Source organism: Capricornis sumatraensis, chromosome 16 (genome assembly GCF_032405125.1).
Source record: "Capricornis sumatraensis isolate serow.1 chromosome 16, serow.2, whole genome shotgun sequence".
NCBI lineage: Eukaryota > Metazoa > Chordata > Mammalia > Artiodactyla > Bovidae > Capricornis > Capricornis sumatraensis.
In genome coordinates this window covers 10,354,659-10,378,532 of record NC_091084.1, presented here as the reverse complement: position 1 = coordinate 10,378,532, position 23,874 = coordinate 10,354,659, and the positions used below count along the sequence as shown (strand labels likewise).

The 23,874-nt window shown below is 40.6% G+C and overlaps 1 protein-coding gene across 1 annotated transcript in view; it reads left to right on the top strand.

Annotated features, from left to right (window-relative positions):
* The window catches only part of ARHGAP42 (Rho GTPase activating protein 42), a 337,489-nt gene that overhangs the window by 63,013 nt on the left and 250,602 nt on the right, over nucleotides 1–23,874 (top strand). Inside the window, exon 2 of the mRNA XM_068988830.1 lies at nucleotides 19,665–19,760. Coding sequence (XP_068844931.1) covers nucleotides 19,665–19,760 — 96 coding nt within the window. The remainder of the gene's footprint in view (nucleotides 1–19,664; nucleotides 19,761–23,874) is intronic.

Sequence of the window (23,874 nt, the reverse complement as noted above, 5' to 3'; positions counted from 1 at the left end):
ACCTTCTGAAGGAGGTCGCCATTATCTTCATTTCCTCCACCATAGTTTGGTCTCAGGTCAAACAAAAGGGAGGGAACACAGCCCTGCCCATCAACAGAAAATTGGATTAAAGATTTACTGAGCCTGGCCCACTCACTGGAGCAAGACCTGGTTTCCCCCACAGTCAGTCTCTCCCATCAGGAAGCTTTCATAACCCTCTTATCCTTGTATATCAGAGAGAAGACAGAATGAAAAGCAAAATTACAGAAAACTAATCAAACTGGTCACGTGGACCACAGCCTTGTCTAACTCAATCAAACTATGAGCGATGCTCATATGACCTGATCCAAAACAGACGGGTCATAGTAGAGAGTTCTGACAAAACGTGGTCCACTGGAGAAGGTAATGGCAAACCACTTCAGTATTCCTGCCTTGAGAACCCCATGAACATTATGAAAAGGCAAAAGATATGACACTGAAAGATGAACTTCCCAGGCCGGTAGGTCCCCAATATGCTACTGGAGAAGAGTGGAGAAATAACTTCAGAAAGAATGAAGAGATGGAGCCAAAGTGAAAACATTGCACAGTTGTGGATGTGACTGGTGATGGAAGTCAAGTCTGATGCTGTAAAGAGCAATATTGCATAGGAACCTGGAATGTCAGGTCCACAAATCAAGGCAAATTCGAAGTGGTCACACAGGAGATGGCAAGAGTGAACATTGACATTGTAGGAATCAGTGAACTAAAATGGATTGGGATGGGCGAATTTAACTCAGATGACCATTTTATCTAGGAGAAGGCAATGGCACCCCAACTCCCAGTACCCTTGCGTGGAAAATCCATGGACGGAGCAGCCTGGTAGGCTGCAGTCCATGGAGTTGCTAAGAGTCAGACACGATTGAGTGACTCCACTTTCACTTTTTACTTTCATGTATTGGAGAAGGAAATGGCAACCCATTCCAATGTTCTTGCCTGGAGAATCCCAGGGAGGGGGAAGCCTGGTGGGCTGCCGTCTGTGGAGTCGCACAGAGTGGGACACGACTGAAGCGACTTAGCAGCAGCAGACCATTTTATCTACTAATGTGGGCAAGAATCCCACAGTAATTGAAAAAGGAGAGTGACAAAGCTGGCTTAAAACTCAGTGTTCAAAAACTAAGATCATGGCATCTGGTTCCATCACTTCATGGCAAATAGATGGGCAAGCAGTGGAAACAGTGACAGACTTTATTTTCTTGGGCTCCAAAACCACTGCAGATGGTAGGTAACTGCAGCCATAAAATTAAAAGACACTTGCTCCTTGGAAGAAAAGCTATGACCAACCTAGACAGCATATTAAAAAGCAGAGACATTATTTTGTTGACAAATCCCTGTCTAGTTGAAGCTATGGTTTTTCCAGTAGTCATGTATGGATGTGAGAGTTGGACTATAAAGCTAAGTGCCGAAGATTTGAAGTGTTTGAACTGTGGTGTTGGATAAGACTGTTGAGAATCTCTTAGACTGCAAGGAGATCCAACCAGTCCATCCTAAAGGAGATGAGTCTTGAATATTCACTGGAAGAACTGATGCTGAAGCTCAGTGTCCAATACTCTGGCCACCTGATTGGAAGAACTGACTCCTTGAAAAGACCCTGATGCTGGGAAAGATTGAAGGCAGGAGGAGAAGGGGATGACAGAGGGTGAGATGGTTGGATGGCATCACCGACTCAATGGACATGAGTTTCGGTAAACTCTGGGAGTTGGTGATGGACAGGGAGGCCTGGTATGCTGCATTCCATGGGGTCACAAAGAGTCGAACATGACTGAGCGACTGAATTGAACTGACTGAAATTCTCATTTGAGGCTTCCCTGGTAGCTCAGCTGGTAAAGAATCTGCCTGCAATGTGGGAGACCCAGGTTTGATCCCTGGTTTGGGAAGATCCCCTGGAAAAGGGAAAGGCTACCCACTCCAATATTCTGGCCTGGAGAATTCCATGGACTGTATAGTCCATGGGGTCACAAAGAGTTGGACAGGACTGAGCAACTCTCAGCGATTCTCATTTTAGTGATTTTTAGCTAGCTGGTATTCAGAGAAGGCAATGGCACCCCACTCCAGTACTCTTGCCTGAAAAATCTCATGGATAGAGGAGCCTGGTAGGCTGCAGTCCATGGGGTCACGAAGAGTCAGACCCGACCGAGTGACTTCACTTTCACTTTTCACTTTCATGCATTGGAGAAGGAAATGGCAGCTCACTCCAGTAATCCCAAGGACAGCGGAGCCTGGTGGGCTGCTGTCTATGGGGTCGCACAGAGTCGGACACGACTGAAGCGACTTAGCAGCAGCAGCAGCATACTGTTATTACTCATCTTTCACTGCCTTTAGAATTTGAAGGTGATTCTCAATTTAGTTGAAAAACTCCCCTTACAGCTAATTGTTTGGGGTTGATGAAAGTAGTTTCTTTAGTTTCTGTAATCCTGCAAAGCTTGTTCTCCACCTACCTCTAGTAGTGATGGAGCAGTTTGACATTCCAGATCACTTAAGTTCTTTCTTACCAGTGGGTCTGGGTGATAGGAAGTTAGAGCTTTGTAGAACAGATAAGAGTGTTAATACATACCTTTGGATTGACTGAATGAGCTTATGTGGGAAAGTTTTGATAAAGAGAACCACTTGGTTATTTTTTTCATCTATTGCATCATAACATTTTCAATAAGAAACTCATTAACTTGTTTTTAACTAAGGATTCATTGCCATTGCAACTAATGCAGCGTTAAATTTTACCTTTGCTTAAGCAGGTAGTTTCTCTAAGGTGCAAGTTCAAAGCACAAAGATTTGTTTGGGGGAAAACTGTCAAGGATTTAGTTGGAAAATCTCTCAAGCCCTTTAGAAACTACCATTTAGATTTAATTGATGTTTTTATGAGTTAATGAAACCTGATTATTTATCAGGTTTCCAATTTAGTAAAGGTTATTTTCTGCTTGGTTAATACTTTACTGTTTTGGTTTGAGTCATCATGATTGAAGAAATCCACTATTTAATTTCACCGAAATGAGCTAGTAAGTTAGATATATAGTTAGTCTGATATTCAGTGTAACTTCGCAGTGTTACTATACTAGCAGATATTAGTCACTAAAAGGCATGATTTCTAGGGATTCTCAGAGAGAAGTTTAGGTTATACCTTTCACTGTTCTAATGTAGCTCAAGTTACTAAATTTGTCAGCTAAAGGCAATACTTAGCTTTGCCCTAGCCTTAAAGTAACTAATGCACAAAGTTGACTTCATGACTGTCCCTGAATCACAATGTGTTGCCTCCTAAACTGCACCTCATTGGAACTGAATGTGAGTCTTAGAATATATAGAATTTTTTACACTGAAAAAGTTAGTTCAGGAGAATGTGGAGCAAACAGAAACAGTATACACAATTTCAGTTTCTTGGTTTTTATCTCTTTCATGAATTTTCTTCCTGAAAATACAGAGGGAGTCTCCACTGCGTCACTGTCTTGTTCACTATCTGTGTAGCCCTTGTTGAAATAGTGCCCACAGTCCCACGGTTACAGTATTTCTGGTGGTCTCAGGTGGCTTCCACAAGCACACAGCTGCTGGAAGCTCCCTTTGGCTCTTATTTTAGTCTTGTAGCCCAGAAACAAGCCCAAGGGACAGGGTGGCTTCAAGGCTTCAGGCCTTTTATATGTCAAAAGAAATGAGAAGCTAAGCTAGAGAGCTGATTTCTTATTTCCCACTCTCATAATGGGTAGGGACAACTGAGATCCAATATTTCTGACACAGGCTTTTCCTGGTGGTAGGTTTTTGTAGCATTCAGAGTTAGAACAAGGCCCTGGAGGCAATGCACTGTGTGCTGGCTGTTTCTGGAGAGGATTAGCTCCTTGAGGTTAGGGGTACAGTGTCAAATGCTGCAGAAGATGTCTTGTTCAGTGTTACTGGGTGAATAAAATATAAAGATACACTGGGACTCAGGGAGCCAAAGTTGTAGTTTTTATTTATCTCTAAAATTGGGTAGGGGGCTTACAATTTAGTATGTTAGAATGTATAAACTACAGTAAATACAAATTATAGCACTTTAAAATTTAGTAGCTGAGAAACTAATAAATTTTGAAATAGATAAAACATACCAGGTTAGAAGACTCGAAAGCGACATACATGATTTTTTTTCTTCTTTTTTTTTATTATTGGAACTCACTTTATTTATTTTTTAATTAATTTATTTTAATTGGAGGCTAATTACTTTATGGTATTGTAGTGGTTTTTTGCCATACATTGACATGAATCAGTCATGGGGTCACACATACACGTTTTTAAGTTTTAAATTGAATGATGGCCTCGTCATGGGTTGACTGTGTGCTGTCTGATAAGAGCCTGGCATAAATTACGTGTATCGTTTCTATAAAAAGTCTGTTTATTTGCAGCAATAAAATAATTAGAGACAATGTGTCTCCCAGGGTGTGGGAAGCTCTGAAGCCAGACGGAATTGCACAAGTTGACACAGTTGGAATTCCTCAGTTGTGACTGCTAAATAAAAGTCTTAGCTATTCAGACTCACAGCAGGCAATTGCTGACTGTGTACTGATCATTGTGCATGCATGTTGGAAACTCAGATAGCATGGTATTTAGGTGAATGAGTTTTAGTTTTTGGAATAAAAGATTGAGTTTATTTTCAGGTTTTTTGATGAGTATAATCAGTAACCCTTAAAACAGTATGCATCATATATTTAAAGTATCTTCTTCAAAGCCACTTAAAGCATTTTTATAATGACTATGCCATGTAAATATATGAAACACCAACAGTTAAAATTGTTACATAATAGAGATGCACTAAGATCCATAAGAATAAGAAATTGTTTTTTCAAGTGAGAAAATGATAAGAAAACTGCAAATGATCTGGTTAAAAAGAAGGTTTTTTTTTTTTCAACTTTAAGATAGTGAGGTGACTATAATAAGCCATTTAATTAAAAGCAGAATATTTGAAACTTAAAGTAGAATAAAAAGTAATAAAATAATGTATCCCAACAAAATTTTCTCCATTGTGATACCTTAAAGATGGGATGGGCTCAAAGGTGCAAAATGAAAGCTATACTGTTAAAACACAAGTTTTCCTGAAATATTCTGAAGTATTGCTTTAATATTTCAAAATGGGGTAGGACAGCAGAAAAATGAAGTCTGTAAACATGTGGGTAGCAAGTTTACTGAAAAAAACTTACAAAAAACATTGTGTAAGTGGAGAATGATGATCTTTGTGCCCGTACTTCCCTGGCAGCCCAGGCTCAACTGTGTTTTGCAGTGTTATTCTTTTCTGTTCTTTTTGGAAGAACAAGGCAAGATGCCAGCATACTTCCACATCTTGTCCAAGACAGAGACTTATGTATTCGGCTTTCAATTACTATTCATTATAAAATGTTTCCAGTCTTTAAGAGGATGTTAGCCTTGTTGCTATGTGAAAAAATTATTTTGCCATACTATACTGTTTATGTGTAGTCATGATATCACACAATATAATGCACTTTTGTTTGTCCAAAGAAAATAAGTAAATAAAAATAGAATAGTGAAAACCCAAATATGTGCTCACAATTAACACAGCCAGTCACATTAGAATGCTAGACCCACATTTTAAGCTCACCACTCCATTAAATTGAACTTAGAACATTTTTGGAGGTTTATATATGTTAGATTGTTTCCTTGCTTGGTTAAGTAGATGTCAGTGGCTCAGTGGTAAAGTCTCCGATGATGCAGGAGACACCGGAGACATGGGTTCGACCCCTGGGTCAGGAAGATCCCATCGAGAAAGAAATTTAAACTGCTGCAGGGTTCTTGAGTGAAAAATCCCATGGACAGAGGAGCCTGGCAGGCTCCATGGCGTCGTCGCAAAAGAGTCTGGCAAGACTTAGTGACTAAACAGCAGCAAGAAAATGTTTTCTTAGGGATGCTAGAATGTGGATAAACTGTTAACTACTGAGATGATACTTTGAAGTTTCATCAGCAGCAATGTGAGTGTCGTATAACTCTTATTAATGGTGCCTGATCTAAACTAATGATGGGAAAATACACTCGAGCAAATGATAAATTTACCTTTGGAATAGAGACAGTTGACTGTTACGATGTTTGCTGTCCCTTGACTGTTTCCTTGGTTGGAAGGTACTTCGGCTGCATTCAGTTTGGTGCCATCCTAAAGTGGTAATTGTCTTTTTAGGTCCTCAGACGTAAGCTTAACGTAAGAGTAGTAACCAGGAACCAACAGTAACATATCTTTCTAGCCAATGATTTCTTCCTTAAAAATAACAGTGGTTATGATTATGATAGTTTGCCAGGCTCATATTATGTACTTGACATGCATGATTTCATCTGGTCATTGCAACAGTCTTACAAAGTAGGTATATTAATATTATACTCATTTTATAAATAGATATATTGAAACTTGAAGAGCTTAAGTAACATTCCTAAATAGCAAAACTGGTAGTCTGTTTGACACCAAAACCATTGGTCTTATCATTTTTTAAAATGAAACTACTTTGTATTAGAAAATGATACAAGGTAATAACCTGGATTAGCTTTCTCATGAGAAACACTGGACTGGAAGAAGCACAAGCTGGAATCAAGATTGCCGGGAGAAATATCAATAACCTCAGATATGCAGATGATACCACCTTTATGGCAGAAAGTGAAGAGGAACTAAAAAGCCTCTTGAAAGAGGAGAGCGAAAAAGTTGGCTTAAAGCTCAACATTCAGAAAATGAAGATCATGGCATCTGGTCCCATCGCTTCACGGGAAATAGATGGGGAAACTGTGGAAACAGTGTCAGACTTTATTTTTTTGGGCTCCAAAAATCACTGCAGATGGTGACTGCAGCCATGAAATTAAAAGACGCTTACTCCTTGGAAGAAAAGTTATGACCAACCTAGATAGCATATTCAAAAGCAGAGACATTACTTTGCCGACTAAGGTCCGTCTAGTCAAGGCTATGGTTTTTCCATTGGTCATGTATGGATGTGAGAGTTGGACTGTGAAGAAAGCTGAGCGCCGAATCATTGATGCTTTTGAACTGTGGTATTGGAAAAGACTCTTGAGAGTCCCTTGGACTGCAAGGAGATCCAACCGGTCCATTCCGAAGGAGATCAACCCTGGGATTTCTTTGGAAGGAGTGATGCTGAAGCTGAAGCTTCAGTCCTTTGGCCACCTCATGCGAAGAGTTGACTCATTGGAAAAGACTCTGATGCTGGGAGGGATTGGGGGCAGGAGGAGAAGGGGACGACCAAGGATGAGATGGCTGGATGGCATCACTGACTCGATGGACGTCAGTCTGAGTGAACTCCAGGAGATGGTGATGGACAGGGAGGCCTGGCGTGCTGCGATTCATGGAGTCGCAAAGTCGGACACGACTGAGCGACTGAACTGAACTGAACTGAACTGATAGTGATTAAAGTTTGTGGAACTTTTAGTTGTTTTTTATTTGTTGTTGTTGTTTTTTTTAACTGGATGCTCTCTCCATCAAGCTTGATTAGATTACCAGAAGCTATTTTAGAGGTGGATTTTTTCTAAAGCAATACTGAAATTTTAGGTTACCACCTAAAATATCTGGTCTTCTTCTGTCAACTTGCACTCCTTTGCCTTTTGTAACGCTTGTCAACAGATCCTAAATGAAAGAACCTTATAGCCATTCCCTCTGATCTCATTTACTTGACTTGATTCTTAGGTGTGTTTGTTTGCTGGGGCTCCTCTGTTCCCATTACACCTTTTATAGCTAGAGATAAGGCTAAGTCTAACCACCTGGCTTCTTATCTCTAATTGCTCTTTGCCAGTCCTGGAAAGACATTAGTTTTACCTTTTCTAAATACTCTAAATTCTTGCAACCTCGTATTTTTAAAGCCTTATGCCTGAGGCAGTAAAGACTGGAGAGGTTCTCTGTCAACCATGGGCTTAATGTTTGGTGAGGGTAATGGGACTTAGACACATATGTTAGTAAATATATAATATAATTATAGAGTATTTCAGTAGTTATGCAGAAAGGTTCTAGATTATGGTAGTATAGTACTTCTCAGAGTATTATATCAGAGTAGGGGAAAAATGCACTCTCAGTCGTCTGGAAACATGACCCAAACTAGCTGCCTCAATGGAAGTGACAAGAGTCAAGTTAATTCATACAAATTCTGTGATATTGGCAATATGGTACATTTAAAAAAAAATGTAAAACAGGATAAAACTGCTTTGCTTCCTTCTCTTTAGCTTTCTAATAAAAGTTGTAGTACCAGAAAAACACACTGCAGGTATCCATGGCTTCCGTACTCCTGCTCCTGGCACACTGCTGTGTGTGCCATACGGCATGCCAGTATTTGGTATTTATAAGTATCAGCAGATGTGTGGGCCTGGTTAGATTATTTAGGGTGGGACTTTCTAATTAATCTAGAAAGAAGCTGGTCTTATAGGTGCTGAAAAAGGTGTAAAGGAAGCTCTGTGTACTGTCTTCAAGGATAGCCAGATGCTCTTAAAAAGTACGATCCAACTTCACAGTGGAGCTGTGAGTACTGGTTTTATTTGAAGGCATTTGAAGGTCACAGTAGAGACAAATGGGTGCTTCCAACTTGAAGAATGGCTTTGTGGATGTTGAGACAGCAGAAGTTTAGATTCTTTGGTTTGGCTAAAACATTGATGATGGAAAGACCAGTTTGAGAAAGAAGATGGCCTTAGAAACATAGAGGATAGAATTTAGACCCTGATGCGAGGAAAGATTAAAGGCCAGAGGAGAAGGGGACAACAGTGGATGAGATGGTTGGATGGCATCACCGAGTCAATGAGTTTGAGTGAACTCCGGGAACTGGTGATGGACAGAGAGGCCTGGTGTGCTGCAGTCCATGCGGTCGCAGAGTCAGACACAACTGAGGGACTGAACTGAACAATTTAGTGTGTTGCTTTGAAAAGGAGATTAAACTAGTTAGATCATGATTTTATTACAAATGTGTTTGTTGTATAATAACAAGAAGGAGCTGATGGAAAAGGGAGGTATGTTTTAAGAGTTGGAGACAGGCTGATGGGTGACATGAAAAAAAAGTAATGCCAAGCGCTCTTCCAGTCATCGTCTTGCATAGATACTTCAGGTAGATGAGAGAAAAGAGGGCTGGAACACTCAGTGCTTTCCATTACCAAATCTGTTGATAAGGGCAAATGTTGTAGATGCCCTACAAACAAGGCTTGGCCTAAGGAAGAGGTCGTGTGTAGGAAGGTAGACCAGGAAGTTCAGAAAAGCATGCCAGGCCATACCTGTGTTGCTGATACGCTTAGGAAAGCTGGTTTTCCATGAAAGCTGGTTTTCCATGCTGGATAGCTCAATATTTTTTAGTTAAGTCAAAAAAAGGCAAGGGAGATAGTTCATACATTTTTGCTGGCAATTCCAGCATCCAGACTTACATACCCACTCAGGAGTTGCCTGCATACAGACACACAGGTAGTGCTTTTTAAAGAAAACATATATTGAGCTAAAACAAGGTAGCAAGAGATTGGTTTATCTGTCCTGAAGAAAAGCATATGAGGAAGATTATCAACGGAGGCAGGAGAGGAAGGCTCAGAGTCAGGAAGAGAATCCGGAGAAACTGCCGTGTGTGGTTTCCATGCACCCTGCCATCCCCACCCCTGAGATTTATCCCCAGGGTAGGGAGATGGGTGGTTTAGTTCTTCCTTTGAACTTTCTATTTTTAACTTGGGTTGTAGCAATAGTGAAGTCTTTGTGGTTTTTCATTTTTAATTTTTATGGAATTTGTAGCTTTATAGAAACTGTGGGTAAAATCTGGCCAAGTGTTGGTTCCTGTTTATTGTTTTTCGGCTGAAATCTGGAACTGCTTCCCAGACACATATCATTTATAGGATTACAAACTGTTTGGTCTTTATTAGAGGCCAGCACCACTGTTTATTTTCTCTGAAGCTCTTGTGAAGATAGTAATTTAATACACATTAAATGTTATGCCTACAATGAAAATATCTCATATTCTGCACTTGCCAACATAACAAACAGTGGTTTAATAGTTAACATTTGCTGAGGACCAGAACTTCAAGTTTCTCTTCTGTACTAGACACTGTGTTAAGTTCATTTCATGTAATGGTCATGACATTCTTGTAAGGGATTAGTGTCTTCCCTTTGTACAGGAGGAACCTGAGATTCAGAAAAGCTAAGTCCTTGTTCTAAGAATATCACAGTAAGTGATGGTCCCTGGATTGGTGTCCATGTCTGAATCTTGTGCACATTTAGGCCATACATAAAAGAATGATTGATTTGAAGGAAGGATTTTTTTCTCATATCTGAGCACATCCCTCACATAACCATAATTGCACATTTGGTACCAAAGTGGGCATTTTCAAACTTTGTTCAAATAAGAGCCATAGGAATGATTCCTGTTGACAAGAGGGTCTCATGATGTTTTTTTTATGCTTTTAGTCACACACCTGGTGTTCTCTTCCTCTGACTTTTCTCCATCTTACAATCTAACACTTGAAGTTCTGTGAAAGAATATTAAAAGCATAACTGCAGATATTAAAAGCCAAGGGTTGTTTGGTAATTCCTTGACATATCTTCCTATGTAATACATGTCTGTTTTTTATTAAGTGAAGGCCTGCAGTGATCCTCATTCATGTTCCCAGTACCATAAGCTTTTCAGTAATTTACCTCTGGTGGATTCTTGTGTCATAAATCCACTGGTAGTTGGTGTACACTTTTTCCCTTTGGGCCCCTCTGTTCTCTGTGTATGTTTTGCTTTGGGCACTAATTGTGAAGAGAGAGGAACAATATATACCTACCTTTAAGCAGCTTAGAGAGAAAAGTAAGTGCAAGAAGGCAAAGTGGTTGTCTGAGCAGGCTTTACAAATAGCTTGAGAAAAGAGAAGCAAAGGAGAAAGGTAAAGATGGACTCACCTGAATGCAGAGTTCCAGCGAATGGCAAGGAGAGCTCAGAAAGCCTTCTTAAGTGAACAATGCAAAGAAAAAGAGGAAATCAATAGAATGAGAAAGACTAGAGATCTCTTCAAGAAAATTAGAGATACCAAGGGAATATGACATGCAAGGTGGGCATGATAAAGGACAGAAATGGTAAGGACCTAGAAGCAGAAGAGATCAAGAAGAGGTGGCAAGAATATACAAAAGAACTATACAGAAAGAGTCTTAATGACCCAGATAACCATGATGGTGTGGTCACTCACCTAGAGCCAGACTTCCTGAAGTGTGAAGTCAAGTGAGCCTTCCTTAGGAAGCATCACTGCAAACAAAGCTAGTGGAGGTGATGGAATTCCAGCTGAGCTATTTCAGATCCGAAAAGATGATGCTTTAAAGTGCTGCACTCAATATGCCAGCAAATTTGGAAAACTTGGCAGTGGCCACAGTACTTGAAAAGGTCAGTTTTCATTCCAATCCCAAAGAACGTCAATGCCAAATAATTTCAAACTACTGCACAATTGTACTCATCTCACATGCTAGCAAGGTTACGCCAAAAACTCTTCAAGCTAGGCTTCAGCAGTACATGAACTGAGAAGTTCCAGATGTACAAGCTGAGTTTAGAAAAGGCAGAGGAACTGGAGATCAAATGGCCAACATTTGTTGGATCATAGAGAAAGCAACGGAATTCCAGAAAAACATATGCTTCATTGACTGTGCTAAAGCCTTTGGCCATGTGAATCACAACAAACTGGAAAATTCCTAAAGAGATGGGAATACCAGACCACTTTACCTGCCTCCTGAGAAATGTATATGAGCCAAGAAGCAACAGTTAGAACTGCACATGAGACAATGGACTGGTTCAAAATTGGGAAATGAGTACAAGTCTGTATGTTGTCACCCTGTTTATTCAATTTATATGCAGAGTACATCATTCAAAATGCCAGGTTGGGTGAATCACAAGCTGGAATCAAGATTGCCAGGAGAAATACCAACAACCTCAAATAGGCAGATGATACCACTCTAATGGCAGAAAGTGCAGATGAGCTAAAGAGACTCTCAATGAGGGTAAAAAAAGTAGAGTGAAAAAGCGGGCTTAAAGCTCATTATGAAAACTGAGATCATGGCACCTGGCCCCATCACTTCATGGCAAATGGATGGAGAAAAAATTGGAAACAGTGGCAGATTTTCTTTTCTTGGGCTCCCAAATCACTGTGGATGGTGACTGCAGCAATGACATTAAAAGATGCTTGCTCTGCTCCTTGGAAGGAAAATGGTGACAAACCGAGACAGCGCATTAAAAAGCAGAGACATCAGTTAGCTGGCAAAGGTCCGTATAGTCAAACCTGTGGTTTATTATGTTTTTTTCAGTAGTCACGTATGGATGTGAGAGTTGAACCGTTAAGAAGGCTGAGTGCTGAAGAATTCCTGGTTTCTGATTGTGGTGCTGAAGACAACTCTTGAGAGTTCCTTGGACTGCAAGGAGATCAAAACAATCAATCCCAAAAGAAATCATCCCTGAATGTTTCTTGGAAGGACTGATGCTGAAGCTGAAGCTCCTAGAGCTGACTCTTTGGGAAAGACCCTGATGCTGGGAAACAACTGAAGACAAAAGGAGAAGAGGGAGGCAGAAGATGAGATGGTTGGATAGAGTCACCAAATCAATGGATATGAATTTGAGCACAGCTTTGCGTGCTGCAGTTCATGGGGTTACAAAGAATTGGATATGACTTACTAACTGAACAATAACAAGAAGAAAATGAACACCTCTAACATTATTCAGTTATCTTGCGGCTGCTGCTGCTGCTGCTAAGTCACGTCAGTCGTGTCCGACTCTGCGACCCCATAGACGGCAGCCCACCAGCCTCCTCCGTCCCTGGGACTCTCCAGGCAAGAATATTGGAATGGGTTGCCATTTCCTTTTCCTATCTTGTGGCACTAGCAAATAAAAGAATGTGCATTTCTTTTAACGTTTAGACTATCTAATTAATGCATTTTGCTGATAGCTTATTCCAAGCTAATAAGTATGCCTAGATCACTCCCATGTTCAATACACAAAGTCTTACTAGCTTAGATTTTATACAGCAGGTAAGGGATTAATTAGATGTCATGTAAAGGTGGCACACTTCCTTGTTTTAATCTCTTTGGGAATTGACTATGGCATATAGTAGAAAGAGAATCCAATTTTGGAAATAGAAGACCTGTTTAGGTTGGAGTTGACATCTTAGACCCTGGGCAACTTAAGTTATTACCCAAGTTTTCAGAACTTCAGCCCTCGTAGTTTTGTGTGCTAATTAAGGAAAATATGTGAGAACTTGGAGCGAGTAAAATGTCTTACCCGACACTGTTATCATTATTGTAAATATATGTGAAAGCTTCTTGTAAATAGTAAAACATCTTCCTACCTTGGAAGATGGATAAGTAGGTAACTCGTATTTTACATGTGGAAGGTTGGAGCATTTATCCGTCTTGCAGAAATTAATGGTTTCAACATGAGCTCTTATATAGATGATATGATAATGCATACTTGGAATGTGTTCATTGATGGTAAAGTTTTCTGCCTTTAAAACACTATTTAAAATAAGGCGAATAACCTAGATTCATGGATAACTTGATAGAAGGTAAAATAGAGAAAGCACAGCAAGAGTGTCAGAGCATGTAGTGGGAGGTATAAAGGAGATGATGCCAGGGTGGAAGGGATCAGGAAGAGCTTTTTGGAGGAAATAGGGACCTGAGTGAGAGAGAGAGAGAGAGATCTTGAATCAGAACTTGAGAGAAGACTCTGTCCTTACAAGGTGGAATAATGATATAAAAATAAGTATCAGAGACTGAGCAGTCTGCTTCTGGTGGTAACCAGTCCTCAGCTTGATGTGAGTCTTGTTGGAGTGTTTTGGATGTGCAGGCGGAAGCTGCCTTTTGAAAGCTTCTGGACGTCTTGTTAATTTGGCCTTGCCTGTTGTGTCATCACACCTTTCCAGTCCCTGTTTCCATTGATTCCTCTGAGAAGCCTTGCACTATGCACTCAAGCTGGATTGTGCCCTTCTGTATGCAGAGCAGCTGTGGTTAAGTGGAGACTCTGCAGCCATTCTCCCTGAATCAAAATTCTTGCTCTGTTCTTTACTAGCTTGAGCAACCTTGGGGACACCACTTAACCTCTCCGTGCCTCAGTTCCTTCATCTGTAAAACGGGAGTGATGATACCTACTTTGAGAGGCTGTTGTGACGATTAACGGCTTAATTTACATTAAGTTATAGGATGAGTTTCAGGCACATAGTAAGTTTTGTTTGCAGTGATATTGTTTTTATTAGCCTCTGTTGGAGGTTTTATCCATTGTCCTCTGATATGATTTATTTACGTACCTCATGTCCCTATGGGGCTGTGCCCTTTTGAGAAAAAGACATATCTTGTTTTTATCTTTGTATACCCTTCACAGTCTACCTTCTGTACAGTAGTATGAAGATGATAATTCTACGACACATATGCCTGCTCCTGTGAGTCTTACTTAAATCTAATCCCAGAGCAACCAGATTTCAAGAAAAACCGCCTTAGATCAGTGGACAGGCTGGTTGTACTTGTTCTAAGATAAATATAGCTAACATTGTGACAGTCATTCCATTGATACTTCTAAAGTAACAAGTAACTGCAGCTCTTAAGTGTATGTGTAAGGAGATGTAATTAAATATTTGCTAAGTGTTTTGTTTTTCTCTAACGAGGTTGAAGTATTTCTAATTAAATGAAGCTTTAATGTTTTATTAGCATCATCTGATCATGGGTGCTACAGGTTAACTCCTTGATACAAAAACATTGCTGGCTAATTAGAGCCTACTGTAATTTCTTCAAAGTTATAACGTGAATACATGTGAAGACACCCTATGCTTAACTTGCAGGTTAGATAAATAGAAAGGGCTGTGGTATGAGTGATGGTCATAGCATCTTTACTGTGTACAACTTTGACCCCTAGTAAATGATATTCCTCCCCCTTCACCTTGAATGTAGCCAGGATGGGATTTTTCCCTTGTTTGTCCTCAAGTTCTAATAGTTGCGAAAAAATAGGGAGAAGGAGACACTCTTGCCTACACTAGATTCTCTGCTTGTCATATTTTAGACACTTGATCTTTCATTTTGTATTTAAGAGAAATGTAACTCCTATCATTACACAATTTGAGAGTTTGAAATTCAACAATAAACTTTAAGAACTGAATTAGGTTTTATATTCAAGGTCCATGAAATCATGTGTAAATCAATTTTATTTGCAAGGACCAGTACTTCTGTTTCGTGCATCTGAATGTTGTTTAGAAAGTTTAGACAATTAGGGAAGAATGTGTTCCATGGAGTGATGTCAGTGAAAGGTGTTGTTCTTTTTAGTTCAGAATTGCACTCAGTAGGGGATGGAGTCAAGATTAAAAGTATGATCTGGATTCCTCATTTTTCAGATTGATCCATATGATTGCCAGAAAATATCATAAGATAATGTCATATTTTTTACCTCATTGTTACTTTGGTTTTTGGAAAATGAGAACAAATGAAAGGAAAATGAGGATCCCAGGCACTTGAAGTTGAAAATAAGTCATTTTTTGAACTTCCCCTGTATTTTTGGAATTAATCTGAACTAGTTGAGAACCATCTTTTCCTGTACAGTCCTGTCTCATTACGCTTCAAAAAGGATCATTCACGCATTCTTGATTCTATCCAGCATTGAAATAGATGCCCATCCCTCATACAGAAACACTGAATAATCAGGTAGTCTGTGTTACGGCTTGATTACAGTGCATCAAGAGAGAATTTGAAATTGCAATCAACAGACTACTATATTGAGCACTTGCCAAGGTTATCTGAGGCCGACTAGCTGCCAGCTTCATTCCTGAAAATTAAGCTTTTCCTTTCTTTTCTGAGACGCTCAGCATGGAAATAGCCAACACTTTTAAAATGCTTTCGCTATGTGTCAGACACTGTTCTGAGTGCTTCATCTGTATTAACTCACTTAGTCCTCACAGTGACCCTGGGAGATGGGTTCTGTTCCACTTAACAGATGAGGTCCAGAGGGGCTATGAAGGTGGCCCACGGCCATGCCACACTGCCTGGTAGAGGTGGGAAGCCAGCCCACATCATCTGCCACTGGAGCCCATACTCTGGATTGATGGTGGGCTCCTGTGTTCTTCTTCTGGACGGGAATCTGTACAGTGTCCTCACTGAGATCTCAGTGAAAAGATGAAGCAGCTTGCCTTTCTCAGTCGAGAAGCAAGGCCACGGGAAGCAAAGAATGGTCCTGGAAGACATGTTCTCTTGTGAGGGTTTGTGTCAGGAGTTTCCTAGGACAGAACTTCCAGGTAGCTCCTTGAGTTTGCGGGGAGACTCACAGGAGCTTGTGATGAGGGGAGAGAAGGAAGGCTATCTGTTCCAAGATTTCTAAGCTTCCTGATGCACCCGTATTACCCACTACCCCTTCTCTGCTGTAGGAATTCCATCTATGACTTCAAGTCCCAGTGTCTCAGGAACACAACACATCAGACTCCTAGGATAATTTTTCAGCCTGCATACAGCTTTGATTTGTTGTGTGTGTGTGTCTCAGAACATTTGATACAGGTGTTAAGATTTCTTTACCCTTAGCCAGAGCTATGTAATGTCAGGTAACTGCATACCTTTGCACGCATGGGTCCCTTCTGTCTGTTGTGTGCATACTCAGTAGCTTCAGTTGTGTCCCACTCTTTGCAACCCTAGGGACTCCTCTGTCCATTCATACCCTCTCCAGGGGATCTTCCTGACCCAGAGATTGAACCCGAGTCTCCTGTATCTCTTGCATTGTAAGGTGGATTCTTTACTGCTGAGCCACTAGGGAAGCCCCTTTCTGTCCGAAAAATCACTTGACTCTCTCACCTTTTGAGCTGAGCTTGAAAGATAACAATTGATGACATTTATTAAGTTGCCTGGGGAGAAGAACATGGCAACCCACTCCTATATTCTTGCCTGGAGAATCCTGTGGACAGAGGAGCCTGGTGGGCTCCTGTCCACAGGGTTGCAGAGTTGGACATGACTGAAGTGACTTAGCAGCAGCAGCAGCAAGTTGTCTAATGTGTACCAGGCACAGCCCTCACTTCATGTTTATAACAACCTCTGAGATCCATATTGCTCCTTTGTTGCAAAGGTAAGAAAAGCAGGCCTTGTGAAGGATGAGTGATTGGCTAAGGTCTCACAGCTAGTGCGGGAGGTCTAGTTCAGATGAAGCCTTTGTTTTCCTCATTGACTAACAATCCACTAGGGAGACTCTTTCCAGTTTTTTTCCTGAGAACCCAAAGCAGGACCGTTCTTAAGCTGGTAGACAGACTGTTCCATTCCATTAAATTCAGAACACTTCTTAGGTAGATCTGTAGCTGGCCACAAACCTTCTTGTGGAGAAGGGATAGTTTGTGAGTAGTAACACCCTCTTTCCAGAGCATGATTTATTTTTTCAAACAAGATTTAAGAAAATCTCAGTCTCTCATGTTTATGTGTGTGTGTGTTAAAAGCCTCTCTGAGGCTCAAGGCCTATGGTCTTCAGAATTGGTGGTGGTGGGGGTGTTGGTAATTTCTGGGTTCACAGGGGGCATTAAGTGACCTTCGTGTTTGGAGGCTTGTTTTCTGTGGGCTCTTACTGTGATCGGTAAGTGGGCTTGAGGCTTCTGAGTGGTGGGTTTTTACAGTTAAGTTCTGGTGTCAGGCCTAGACACCAGGCCACAGTTCTTCTCTTAAAGAAAAAAAAAAAAAAAAGATTCTAATACTAGTTACAGTGGTAAGGAGGACTTTACTCAGGACTTGCTATAGATATCAAGAGTGTTACAGTGGCGGAAAGGGTTCAGGTTCAGCTCTGAATGCAACAGGAGCAAATGAGGATTTATGCAGCCAAGGAACCCTGTGGGTGGTGGGCCCTGTCAGTGGATGGAAAATCACTAAGAGAAGATGTAAAGGGTTGGCGAGTTCTTGGTGGAGGCAGGTCGAGGACTTTAGTATCACAGGTGGGGTGAGGGACTTGGTCAGATATCAGGCCAGGAATCCGTCTACACTGACTTGGCAGAATCTGTGCTAAAACTAGGATAGGTAGGCACAGTGAGGATAGGGAGCCTAGGTAGAGGCCTGGACTAGAAGGAGGCTCCGAGGAGCCTGACTGAAGACTGGTCAAGGAGAGGGTCTTCGTCAGGTGTGACTGCTTGAGTTCAGTGGTAAGCATTCAAGGTGGCAGATATGAACCCCAGGAGATAACATTAAATGAAGTGTAGAGTGATGGCCGTTTCCACTGTGAAGTCTTGTTTTGAAATCAGAATAAAACTTCACCAAATTACCTCAACACGTATGAGATGCCTTTGTATAGAAAATTGACTTTGTGACTAATATGGATATATGTTCCTCTTAAGTTTCTAACAGGCAAAAATCACACATATGTGATGTGTTCCCATCTGTTCACCTTTCTGTATCTCATATCATTTGATGTATAATAGCTGTGTTCAGTGGGCTTCCCTGGTGGCTCAACTGTAAAGAATCTGCCTGCAGTGCAGGAGACGTGGGTTGGATCCCTGGGTCAAGAAGATTCCCTGGAGAAAGAAATGGCAACTCACTCCAGTATTCTTGCCTGGGAAATTCCATGGACAGAAGAGCCTGGTGGGCTACAGTCCATGGGGTCACAAAGAGTCAGACATGACTTAGCAACTAAACCACTACCACCAGAGTGACTTCTAGAAAAATGAGTTTTCCTACTGGCACAGACTTCTGTGAAGGATTAGCATGGATGATCACAGTAGCCCTGAAAGGAGGGACCTTTCAAGCTGCCCTGATGCTGCACTGTCAGATTGATTTTTAATTTTAGTTAACAAACATAAATAGTGCTTATTGTTAGACTCTGTTCTAAACGCTTTGCAAGTGTTATGTTAATTAATCCTCAAAAGAACCCTATAAAGTGGTTATGCCACTGTTGTTCACTCTTTATAGATGAGGAAACAGAGGCCCAGAGGAGTTTAAAATAGTTGCCCAAGATCACATAATGAGTAAATGGCAGGACTTGGATTTCAACCCAGGCTGCCTGGCTCCAGTGTCTGCATTCTTAGTCTCTGTTAGGGTGCATCCTAGGCTTTTGCCTCCCAGGGATTTACTTCTCATTATTCTTGGCTTTTCTTTATTCTCTCGATGAATAAAGCATTATTCTTTTTCTGGATTTAGTTACTCTCTGGACTTTGTTCAGACTGAAGTCAGGACTGAGGAGTATGTTTAACATGAGGTATCCTATAAATCACAAGGTTATTTGTAAACAACTTTTCAGATGTACTTTCAGCTTATAAGGAGAATGTGTTTATTGGTAAAAGCACATTCCCTATCTCTTCCACAGTCTGTGTAGAATAACATCAGTGACACTTTCTAATCAAAGATTCAATGCTTCCTCCCCACCAGTAGTAACCCCAGTAGAATACTTTCCTTCTTCTTCTTCTTCTTTTTTTTTTTTTAACAAAAATGGTCCATTTGTAGTGAATGGTAATTCTTCGATAAAAACTTTGGGAGATTGACTTCCAGATAATGCACAACTAGCACCAAAACTTTTTTAAATGGGCAGATCTCCTTTGGAAGCAGAACAGATCTAATCCCTAAAGCATTTCTTTTGTAGTCTTTTTAAATTCTGTTTAAATTTGTCAAGCTGGTATTGAAAAAGATTCTGGTTAATATAGCATTAGCACCAAAATTATATAAATACATGTGGAAAATCTTGAGTATTTCATGGTATCGTCACCTTAGGATTTTTTTAAAACTGAAGTTTTTAAACTTTTAATTACAGATCTGTCTATGGCAGTACAGAAATTTTCCCAGTCGCTGCAGGATTTCCAGTTTGAATGTATCGGTGATGCTGAAACAGATGATGAAATTAGTATCGGTAAGTACTGCTGTTTTTCAATATCCTAAGTAATAGTTTAAAAAGTCTTACTTCAGATAATAACTTCATTGAAGTCAAACAGATAACATACACCCAAATACTGCTGCTGCTAAGTCGCTTCAGTCGTGTCTGACTCTGTGCGACCCCATAGACGGCAGCCCTTCCTTCTCCAATGCATGAAAGTGAAAAGTGAAAGTGAAGTCACTCAGTAAGTGTCCAAGTCTTCGTAACCCCATGGACTGCAGCCTACCAGGCTCCTCCGTCCGTGGGATTTTCCAGGCAAGAGTACTGGAGTGGGTTGCCATTGCCTTCTCTGACGAATTACTAAGTATCTCAAATATTCTGACTTTGATAAAAGTGTAAGGGTGATTTTTGGTTGCTGTGGAAGAGTGTTATAAATTGTTTTAAAATTGAGGTCTGTGGTTTTTTCCATAAGGAAATTAATCGTTGTATAATTCAGCTCAGCCCTTTGAGAAGATATGGATAACATCCTTTTTTCTTGCCTAAAAGTGAATCATTCAGGGAATTCCTGGGCAGTCCAGTGGTTAAGACTCTTCATTCTCATTGCCCAGGGCCTGGTTCAATATCTGGTCTAGGAACTAAGATCCCACAGCAGTGGGTTGTAGCAAAAAAAAGAAAGGAAAACAAAAGTGAATCATTCATTCAAACAAATACATATTGGTTATCTACTATTAAATATACAAGGTATTAGTTTAAGAATTTTCTCACTTTTTAAAATCTTACTACTGATTTCTCTTTTAACTTCAGTATTTCTTTATAAAGAAAACAGTATTAGTCATGATGTGTTAACCAGTATTAGTGTAGAACAGAGAACATTACTGAGATCAGGAGACTTGAGACTTAATCTGGTTTTCCCTCATATTTAGCAGTCCAGCCCTGGTGAAAGCATGCCCTTTCCTGAATCGGGTGGTTTCATTTCCCATTAGTGAAAAGGTTGGGTTTCGTGATCTCAAGTTTTATCTGTAGCTGAGTTTTTCCTGGTTGAAGGTCTGGTTCATGTAGCATTCTTTCCCCCACATTTTAATAATCCCTACTTGTCAGTTTGTAGATATGGGGTCAATCTGTAGGTTGGGTTAGAGTCAGGCAGTCAGCTGTGCCCAGTGGCTTCAGTCGTGTCGGTCTCTTCGTGATCCCATGGACGGCAGCCCACCAGGATCCTCTGTCTATGGAATTTTCAAGGCAGTCAGGAGACTGTATAAAATATGTGTATACATTTTAGAGAATAATACATCAATTTACTCACATTCCAGATAAAAATAGAATATTGTAAGGATTTACAATAGACTCCTGAACTGTAATATGTGTATGATACACCTGGTTATATCATTCAATGCTGACTGTAATTCAGAAGATCTCAGGTGGAGTGTGGTTTCTGCATTTCTGACACACTTGAAGGCTGGTCCACGGACCTCTCTTTGAGTAGCAGGACTTTGAAATCCCTGACACGCTTCCCCACAATCTTATTTCTCTCCTTCTGAATTTTCTTTTTCTTTTATAGTTTTGTCAGGTATATACATATTTCTCAATATTTTTATTGTTTTTGAAAACCTAAAGTATCAAGTCCAAACCCCGCTGTGAAAGGAAAGGGCTCTCAAGAAGAAAAGCCGGAAGAGTTTCTGATTCCTCGGGCGGCTTTAGCTTGTGACAGTCACGAAGTTCCCTTCTGGAGAAGTCACCTGCCCGTCCGCAGACATGCAGCTCCTGCTGTGTGGTTCACGTCGTATGGACCCTGCGTGGCCAGGCCGGGCTCTTGCAGAGGCCCCTGCCAGGCAGTTGATGCTTTGCCCACCCCTTTGGGAACATTTGGTACTCGGGGTGTGGAGGTGGCTGGTGTTAGGATTGCCAGGGGCTCCCTCCACCCTCAGGTTTGTGGAAGAGGGTGGCTAAGCCTGACTTTGGCGAGGTGTAGGTAGGGAGCCTCCCAGAAGGAGGAGAGGGCTGCCAGGTGGACCCCTGGCCATGTGACTTCCTATTTACAGGCTAGTGGGGCAGGATGCGTCAGGGGTCACATGACACCCACAGCCGGAACGATGGCGTCATCCTGTGTGTCACTTCGTGATGTCTCTATCATAAGTGTCTAGCCCCCAACATAGGTTTTGTAACACACAGCTCAGAGACAAAAGCTTAGACTGTATTACTAAAATGTTACTATAGTAGCATTGTTATTTAGAAAAAAAAACACCCACATACTCATATAATGGCAGTTATTTCCACTTAGTAATGAGACTGTAAAAAGCAGAGACATTATTTTGCCAACAAAGGACCATCTAGTCAAAGCTATGGTTTTTCCAGTAGTCATGTATGGACGTGAGAGTTGGACCATAAAGAAAGCTGAGCACCGAAGAATTGATGCATTTAAACTGTGGTGTTGGAGAAGACTGTTGAGAGTCCCTTAGACTACAAGGAGATCCAACCAGTCCATCGTAAAGGAAATCAGTCCTGAATATTCATTGGAAGGACTGATGCTGAAGCTGAAACTCCAATACTCTGGCCACCTGATGTGAGGAACTGACTCATTGAAGACCCTAATGCTGGGAAAGATTGAAGGCGGGAGCAGAAGGGGACGACAGAGGATGAGATGGTTGGATGGCAACACCGACTCAATGGACATGAGTTTGAGTAAGCTCCAGGATTTGGTGATAAACAGGGAGGCCTGGCATGCAGCAGTCCTTGGGGTTGCAAAGAGCTGGACATAACTGAGCGACTGAACTGAACTGAACTGAATGAGACTGTAAAGTGCAAGAAGACAGAGGCCAGATCTTTTCCTTTGTTTATTTTTCTTTCAGTCATTTCACTTCAGCACCTGATCCAGGGTCTGACTCTTGGTAAACTCTTGGTTAAATTGTTGAATAAATGACATAATTTTGCCTATAAACTTTATTTTTTCATTTATGTGTATCTTTTTCTAATATAATCATATATAGTTATACTGCATATAGCTATATATTATATACAATGTATTTCTTCTTTATAAAGAGATTTATAGCAAATACTTCTGGATTTTTTGTAGGTATTATACTTTTTCATTTTATGAGTTTAAAATATTACATAGGTTTTTATACATGAATTTATGAAATACTCTGGTACACTCAGGTTGCTTCTAGTTGGTCTTTTACTTTTTAACAGTACAATAAATACTGCTGCTGCTGCTGCTAAGTCATTTCTTCATAATTCCCATTAAGTTTCTTACTTAGAAAACTTTTTTGAAGCCATACAGTGTAACAGCAGAGGTAGGGGACTTTCATCATTACACTTTTCAACCTTGCAGGTGGGTCGATAGTAGGCAGTTTTCCCTGGTCGTGGTGAACTTGATATCTCAACTGTGCTCTGTCTGTTTCCACTTTGACTGAATGGATGTTATTATTTTGGCTCTTGCAGTTTAGATTGGAAAGGTGTGAATTGATCACTATGTGAAGGCTTATGATTGTTGTTCAGTCGCTAAGTCGTGTTCGACTGTTTGTGACCCCACTGACTGTAGTCTGTGAGGCTCCTCTGTCCATGGAATTCTCTAGGAGAGAAGACTGGAGTAGGTTGCCATGCCCTCCTCCAGGGGATCTTCCTGGTATCGAACTTGCATCTCCTGCATTGGCATGAGGATTCTTTACCACTGAACCACCAGGGAAGTGAAGACTGTGATAGGCAATGAATATTAAGTTCCAATGCTTTCAGGGCTTTTTGGAACTAGATCCAAGCTGGACAAATGGAAGGTGAATACTATATAGGGGAAAGATATTATTGCTCACTATTTTTAAATTAAGAGACTTATTTAGCTCCTACTGGGAATCTGATTTAAACACCAATGCTTTGATAGGAAAACTTAACTTAGAGCACAGATACTTGTGAACAAAAATTATCTCAGAAACTATTGTAAAAATATAGATATATTCCCATATCCTCACCATTCAGCACTTTTTATCCTTTTACTGCACCACTAAATGCACTGTAAATTGTTAAAAAATACCTAATATATAACAGAAAGTAAAAGACTGTGAGGCTAACACAGCTGTGTACCAAGGACAGTGATCTAGGAATGTATCCCTGAGGATAATGGGTAAGGCTGGTGTGGATGGAGTGAAAGAACTATCCTTACCTT